The sequence below is a fragment of the Halyomorpha halys genome, unplaced genomic scaffold, assembly GCF_000696795.3.
Source record: "Halyomorpha halys isolate HHAL.00 unplaced genomic scaffold, Hhal_1.1 Scaffold1286.1, whole genome shotgun sequence".
NCBI lineage: Eukaryota > Metazoa > Arthropoda > Insecta > Hemiptera > Pentatomidae > Halyomorpha > Halyomorpha halys.
In genome coordinates this window covers 183,362-192,111 of record NW_027113895.1, presented here as the reverse complement: position 1 = coordinate 192,111, position 8,750 = coordinate 183,362, and the positions used below count along the sequence as shown (strand labels likewise).

Below are 8,750 nucleotides of genomic sequence, written 5' to 3'. Positions count from 1 at the left end.
TCCAGTGGTCTGTCTCAACCCATTCATTTTTGACCCTTTTTCTGACATCTGGGAGGAACTCATGAGTCAGTCTTCCAGTTGGACAGTTATCCCACCTCCTCTGGCATTCTGAGATTTTGTCCCCAGGGAGCTACAGCATAGAGGGCGATTGGCAAGAAGGAAGCTTTATATAATATTTCTCTGCACCTATATTTCAGGCCCCAGGTCGTTCCAGCTATATTATTGAGGCAGCTGTAGCGAAAAACAGTTTTACTTTTAACTTCCTTTAAATGGTTGGTAAAGTTACACCTTTCGCCTAAAAGAACGCCTAGGAACCTTACTTCTGGTGATGGTTTTATCACTTTATTCCTCAATACAACCCTGGGAAGGAAGCCTCTCATTTTTCCTTTTAAGAACAAGAGTCGAGTCTTTTTGTAGTTTAGGGATAGCTTCTTTTCACTGCACCATTGCTCAACAATAAGAGTAACCTCTGCTGCTTTTGTTTCCAGATTAACTCGTGACCTTGCCTCAATCCCCACGCCAAAATCATTGACATATGCGGCTGGTGTGTATCCTGCTGCCCGTAAATTCGCCAGTAGTGGATTCATATTGATATTCCATAATGGGAGACCTAAAACGGATCCTTGAGCGCAACCCCGTTGGATCAGTCTCGTGATTCTCCTTGTTGGTAACTGGTAGAAGACTGAATGGCTCTCCAAGAAGGATTTAATAAGGTTGTATATATTTCTTGGACAGTGCAGCTTTTTAAGTTCCCCCATTATTCCAGGCCACCACATACTGTCGAAGGCTCCAGCAACATCATAAAAGAGGACAACAAAATATTTAGAGGTGGAGTGTTTTCCAAAAACCGGCGATCCAAACAAAAGTCTTTCTTCCTTCAACTATATACTCTTCTTGGATGACTACAGACTCTTGATGTCTTCTTTCCGTAGGCTATAGACAAAGGGTTGTCTGCACCACCTCTTCCTGGAGACGTCCTAGTTTCCTGGACACATCCTATCTATCAGGGATCCAAACAAGTGTACCCTCCTTTGTTCACAATCTTGGTTCATCGATCTAAACATCAATTGTAGCACAATGGTTTTGAGTTTTTGTCTATTATTTTCTTTATGTATATTTTTTCTTAATACTTATTTTCCTCATCTATTTTTATTTGAATTTGCTCAACATGGCAGCGATTCTACTGATTTCAGAATGGATCTTGGCTCTTTTAACAATGTTTTCCACTCCATATTTGACTAAACAAATTTGGTTAGTTAGGTTTTTTGGTTTAATCAATAAATGTTAACGTTAATTAATAAATGTTACTAAAAACTTCTATACATAAAAAATAACTTTTTATAAACAAAGAGGACATTACAATATAGATGGGACCCTAATATTACAGAAATTCACAATGTCAAAATAAATTGATATGCAAGCACGTGGTCTTAAAATGGATTTTATTTTCATTTCTAGCACCTTCGAAAACATACATATTATTATGATGGCACTACGGTCCTGCAAGAACCTGGGCATCCTCCACCACAGCCAACTAATCTATACATGGTCTCTTGATTTCTTTTTCCGTCTTTCAACATTTAAATGCTTCAAATCCTCCTCCACATTGTCCAGCCATCTGATCTGGGGATGTCCTCTTTTCCGTTTTTCTTCTGGTTTTTCATAAACCCTTGTTTTTGGGTATCCTTTAATTGGGCATTCTCTCAACATGTTCTATCCATCATATTCTTGCTCTTTTGACTAGAACCACGATGCTGGGTTCCCCGAACAGATCCATCATCTCCTCATTCCTTCTTCTTCTCCAAATTCCATTTACCAGGAGCTGAGCATCTGTTCCACTCTTCTTGTCAAGGGCCAATAGATCCCCTATAGTTTCTCCCCTATAGATCACTACTGGCATTACAATTGTTTTGTAAATGACCACTTTCATTCTTTTAGAGAGAGAGCTCTAAACTTCAATATTTTTTGCAATGAGAAATAACATCTTTTCATGCTGCTATCCTGGCCTCTATTCCTCTCTCTTCTTTGTTGTCACCTGTAACCAGGCTTCCCAGATACTTATACTGGTTTACACAACTGATACCGTGGTCTCTGAACATCACTTTGCTATTCTCTTCCCTATCCTTTCTTGAACTTTTCCTGTACACTGTCTTGTCTTTATTCACCTTAAAGCCTAATTAAAATACTCCTTCGAATTCCTTAAATGTTCCTTTTAATGCTGCTTGGGCTCTTGCAGCAATGACTACATCATCAGCATATGCTAAATGTTAAGACAGTCGATCTTAAATGGTCCCTCCTGGATTAGTTCTAATTGAACAATAGCTACTTCCAGTGCTATGTTAAAAAGAAGAGTGGCCGGAGGATCCCCCTGTCTCAAGCCATTCTCCAAAGAAAATTCCTTGGACAGGGAATTTCCAAGCTTAAATCAGCAGGTAGTGTTCACTAGTGTCATTTTTACCTGCCTGACTAGATTTTTCAGTATGTCTACCTTTACCATAGTTTTCTAAAGTCCTATTTTGCCACACTGTCATATGTTTGTTTAAAGTCCACGGATAGCAGATGTAGGTCTATGTTATGCTCTTAACACTTTTCCATTGTCTGCCTCAGGGAGAATATCTGGTCAACTATCAATCTACCAGGCCAGAACCCTTCTTGATATTCTTGTTTAATATTTTTCATGAAATCAGACACTCTTTAATGTAGGAGCACTGCCAGTATTTTATAGATTGTGCTTAATAGAGGAATGCCTCTATAATTATCACATATCATCTTGTCTCTTTTCTTGTATTGGACATATTGCTGATCTTGTTCAATCTTTGGGCATTTTTTTCTTCCTTCCATATCTACTAAATTAAATCATAAGTTTCTTCCCACAAATTAATGACACCATTTTTCATCTTCTCTGGAGTGATCTCATCAAGACCTAGTAACTTATGATTCTTCATTGGTTTAATTATATCGATAATTTCTTCATTCTCAAGAGCTTCCACTTCTTCTGTACTATCCTGTGCCTTGCCCAGGAGTTCATCTAGATTGAAGTTTTCTTCAAATAATTTCTCAGTGTCTCTTGTTTACAGCAATTCACTAAACTACTGGCTAAATAAAAGGCTCCACCTTTCGAGAATGAACGTCTTTTCCCTAATAAGCTCACCTTATTACATAATCCAGTTTTGGCTTGGAATCGTATTTTTATTTCTTTTACACCCATATGAAATTTTCTTGATTCTTTTTTTCTCCCAGAATTCTTGAAACTTTTTAAGTTTTTTCTTTTCCTCTGCTCTCTTTTTAATGCCTACATAGTTTTTTTGCTTCTCTTTTCTTTGTCATAAATTCTTTTAAATATTTCTGTTTAGCATGTTTAATCTCGCCTTATTTTTTCTTTCTTCCAGAGCTATCCTACACTCTCAGTCAACATATTTAGGGACCCTAATATTATATAAATATAAAATTCAAAATAAATCGATTCTCAAGTGCAATATAATCAAGTATTTTCATTTTCAGCAGCTATAAAAATATGCAAAGGAACCCCAATATGATAGGAATACAGAAATACAAAAAGTTCAAATGAATCAATACGTAACGGTGTGATCGTATAATAGATTTCATTTTCATTTTATTCATATATACATTAGAAGACCCTAATATGTTAAAAATCAGAAAAGATAATATAAATCGATTCTTCAGCACAAAACCTTAAACTAAATATCATTTTCAGATTTTGGAGCCATTGTAAAACAGATTTTTCTGTTTTGGTCTCAAGTAATTGGAATTACAATCCAATTACTCGGAATTTTAGGAAAAAATCACAATTCAATAAGAATGTAAATGGTAATTGCAATTACATATGCGTTCCACTTTTAATTGTGAGGCAACAATTACAATACAGTAATTGCCAAAGAATTGTAAATACTTTTGCCCAACTCTGATAGAAAGCTTACCTAATCTTGTTTAAATCAAATTGAACTTGCTAAATACTCTGTACATTTAAATAAACATACATAAAAAAATAAACTACTCTGATTAAATACCTAAAATTTGGTCCATAATTAAAGAGTTTGAGAATGTTAATTGCGTTAAATTGTTTTATTATATTTCTATTATAAAGACTGAAATTCAGTTGTTCAAATTCTTAAAACAGCGTCAATTTTAAGTTTTAGAAAATTTTAGAAATTCAAGGTACTATGTAGAAAGGAATTTAAAAATATTCTTCTTATAAAAATTCACTTTTTAATTGGTGTTTACATGCAAATATACCATCAACCAAAAAATTAAAAAGTAATGTATCTATGTAGAAAAGTTTTGATATGGTTGATTAAAAATGTATAGGTATATTCATATTGATCAGACAAATTGATATTGGTTTGATTTTAAATTATTTACATAGCCAATATAATATAGTATAAAATAAAAAACAATTGAAATCCTCACTATTCTCAACAGAGTCAGATATAAGAATTAAAAGTTAAGAACAATAACACTGAGTGTTATCTATAGCAAGTATATTCTAAAGAGATTTTTTCATTGACACCAAAAAACACTAGTTAATTCAATTCCAAGAACATTCATCACTTATGTTCATTCGTTTTTTTTAAAGTTGATTTTGACTCTTAATATGTTAATCGATCCATAGCTTTACCTCAAATGTGTCAGTTTCTTACTACAAATTAATTAAGAAAACAATAATAAAATTAATATATTGCCAAAAATATCCCTATATTTGTATTATGAAAAATTTAGTTTAAGCATCAAAATTTATCACAAGAGTAGAACATGCAATTTTGTGCCGAAAAAACATGCAAAATTAAAAAAAAACAAACCCAAAACATGCAAATTTGTGCTATATAAACTTGTTGTTATTTGAATTTGTTCTCCATGATTCAATTTTCTGTTGAGGTTTTGTGAAATTTAAAACTAGGGAATAAAAGATGCAGTTACTAGAAAATCTAGTCTCTGGTTATAATCTTAGTTTGATAATTATTGAGAATTTGTCGATGATTCTCATTTTAAAATTAATTGTGAAATGTATTAAAATGTATTTGAATATATTTTATGAATAAATAGTATGTTTTAAATTAAGCATGATTTAAGTATTTTTGTAATTTTAAATGTTTAACAATTTATGAATATATGAATTGGTCAAGGTAATAGCTTGGAAAGAAATCCAACTTAACTTAAACCCTAAGGCTCTAAAGCTAAAAACATCTGTAGTTGATTAGCCTTTAAATAAACGACAGTTTCATGATTTGAGAGGCCATCTTGGAATTTTAGTTAAGTTATAAATAAGCCTTTCGGACATGACAACTCAATTTTTATGAGTAATATGGACTTCATATAAATTAAATGGTGTAACCCGGGGTTAAAATAAGCATCATTTAAATACCATTATAATAACATTAATTTAATAATATTTAAAATGTTTACAAGTGGGTTTTTTGAAGAATTTGATGGTGATTAAATCAGCTGAATGATATATACATTAATGGTCTGGATAAGAAGACATAACCTATGATATACTTTTATCTCAAGTATAAATATCTTTAATATAAGATGGTCAGGGTTGCGGTCAAAAAAAGAACAAATAGTTTGTAACTATTTTAATGTCCGAAGTTTCGCCCCACTTTGCATCAGGGCTAAAAAGATACAAAAAACTAAGGATATTATAACGATAAGATACAATAAGGTACTTTAAGCTAAGATAAATATTATGTAAAAATAAAGTGATAAGACATTACATATAAATAAAAGGAAGGAAGACATTTTTAACTGTATATTTTACGTATTTAAAAAAAAAAAATGTTCACCTGTACTTTTTTAACTGTATATTTTACGTATTTAAAAAAAAAAAATTTACTCTTACCATTGTTACTTATTTTTTTTATTCTTATCATTGTTTATTCAAGTTTATTTTATATTAATTATAAATTTTATGTCTTCCTTCCTTTTATTTATATGTAATTTCTTATCACTTTAAGTTTACATAATATTTATGCTAGCTTAAATTACCTTATTGTATCTTATTGTTGTAATATTCTCAGTATTTTTTTTTTTTTATATTTTTAGCGCTGATGAAGCCCTGCAAATTGGGGCGAAACGTCGGACATTAAAATAGTTATAAACTATTTGTTCTTTTTTTTTTACCACAACTCTGACCTTCTTCTTGTATTCAAATTTTTATGGTCAACTATATATTACATATATGCAAGTTAATAAAGTTCACAAATAGCGATAAATTTTATTCACAAGCTTATTTTACATTATAAAACAGAACATATGGTTTCTTTTCTTTAATTTATAGTCTATAATTCTGAAAATGTATTTTTAAACTAAGTCAGGTGGAGAGATTGATTAATTGGAATATAAAAAAAGACACAATGTTGCCCATACTCCTCCGTAATTTAGTAAATGAATGTAAAAACGTTTATTAACGAGTTATTAACTGTTGTGATCATTTCTATGGTGTCTTGAGCTATTGATATGTTTGTGTAACTTGGTAAATTAAAGAAGTCTAAACTGTGAATGAGTTAGGATAGAAGGGGTGAAGATTACGATCACAATGAGATATTTTCATCAAAACTATGTCACAAATTCTAGTGATAGTAAAATTTTCAATTATTGTATTTTTTTTCCTCCCTGTTTATTTTCACTAAATTATTTATGGTTTTATGCTGTTATTTATACAACAATACATATAATGGTCCCGTAATATTTAATGCTTACATAATACTCATTACTTATTCCTTATATGTGGCTAGGTATTAGGTTTATTGTATAATTTTTATTTTTTAACATTACATGTGATTGCATTAATAATTTTCATGAATATTACAGATGGCTAAAAGCAGTGGTTTACATAATATTGGATAAAAGAGAAACTTGGTACCATTTAACTCCAAAGCATGTTGGGGACTCAGCATTTCTTGTAGAAAGTTTTTTCTCATCCATTAATGTTTTACTAGAGAAGCAATTTCGTCTTATTATTACTAAATCAATTGATCACTACGCTGAAATATTTTCAATTTACAAAGTAATTATTATTTTCTGTTCATCAGTTCATTGTACTTTTAATTGAACAAAGAATAATTCAATACATTTTTATCCATTTAAGGGGGGTAATAAGATACCTGATATTTATGAAGATTTAATGTTCCCAAGACCTCCTATGATAAGAATTTGTGTGGAACCTGATTTAGGCACTAGAAATTTACATTTAGTTCCAATGTTGGATGATATTGTAGAATTATTATGTTCAGTTTTTTCAAAAATTCTTCATGTCTTTGATAAAATTCCTGTTATTGAAGCTATGTTAATTCCAGGTATTTACATGTGCATTTATTCTCTGATTTCTCTATTTATGATTTATTTTATAGCTGATAATAACTCGTTCCTCAGAATTTGCAGAAAATGATTCATATTTTCGTAGAGTTCATTCATATGAAAAATATATCCATAGAAAAATAATTGAAACTAAATTAATTTTTATTATTAATACTGAGGGCCCAAATCAGTATTTACAGATTTATGAACCATATTTATATATTTTATGTGGAGAAGCTGATAAAGAATTAAAGCAATTTTTTGAAATTGAGCCATTTCCTTTTTTAAAGGTTAGTATGAATTTTACTAGTTAGTATTTTATACTAAAGCTTTTTTGTAGCTGTTATGCCATACAGTTATACAATAAACCTTTAGATTTGATAAATCATTTTTCTTTTTTTAAATTATTGAAATTTTAAATTTAAACTAAAATAAAAAAAAGATTTATCAAATCTAAGGGTTTATTGTATAACTACCTCCTTTCACTGAACTCTGTCAATAACTTAATCTGCAAGATCAGGCTTAACACAATCCTTCAACCTAGGTCTTTATATAACACAATCCTTCAACTTAGGTCTATATATGCCCATCGATCATTTGCCAAATGGTTCATTACCCAAGACACCAGAACAAGGCTAGCTATTATAAACTACAATATGGTCACAGCATTTGTTTCATAATATACACCAACCACAAGAGCTTATAAAACTAAATATTTTATGTATTTGTAATATTATAAAATTAAATATTAACTAAATATTTATTCTAAATATTTTTTATTTATGGTGTGAATTAAGTTTTTAAAGGCTCAAAAATTAATTAACACTTGTTTGTTTTTTTTTAAGTAAAAGTGTAACCAAGTCATAATAAAAAAAAAAAAAGACAAGTCAGTTGACTACCAGTTCTTAAAATGACGAGGCGTATTGTGAAACTTATCAGAATATTATATATAATTATCAGTTTATATGTATGCATATATAGTAGTCAGATGTGTTAGTTGAATATTTCCTTAGCAACCCAATAAATATAATGTAACCATAGTAACACAAGATACAGCATTAAGCATACATACAGCATACATATTTATATGTATTACGTATTTTTATATATATTTATATGTATTAAGTTACAGCCTGAGTGAGATGTCAGCTGACAAAGACCATCAGGTTATTGAATCGATCAGCTGATCACTTATATATATATTGTAATAATTTTAAAAAATATTAAAAATTATATAAAAAGAATCCGAATAGTTTTTAAACTTTTTTCAAATATGAAAGAAATACTTGGGTTCAAATTAAGAACACTAATATCAAATGGATAATAGAATTATATTTAACTTTTATAATGTAAAAGGACTCTTAATTTTATTATATAAAAAGAGAGAGAGAGACTCTTAATCTCAGGGCGTGTGGTTGCTAGACAATCAGAATACA

General features: G+C 30.2%; 1 protein-coding gene across 1 annotated transcript in view; it reads left to right on the top strand.

The window, feature by feature from the left end:
- Positions 1-8,750, top strand: part of LOC106689146 (dynein axonemal heavy chain 3) — a 45,512-nt gene that overhangs the window by 26,979 nt on the left and 9,783 nt on the right. Inside the window, exons 6-8 of the mRNA XM_067051159.1 lie at positions 6,829-7,024; positions 7,106-7,313; positions 7,390-7,604. Of these exons, the coding sequence (XP_066907260.1) occupies positions 6,829-7,024; positions 7,106-7,313; positions 7,390-7,604 (619 nt within the window). The remainder of the gene's footprint in view (positions 1-6,828; positions 7,025-7,105; positions 7,314-7,389; positions 7,605-8,750) is intronic.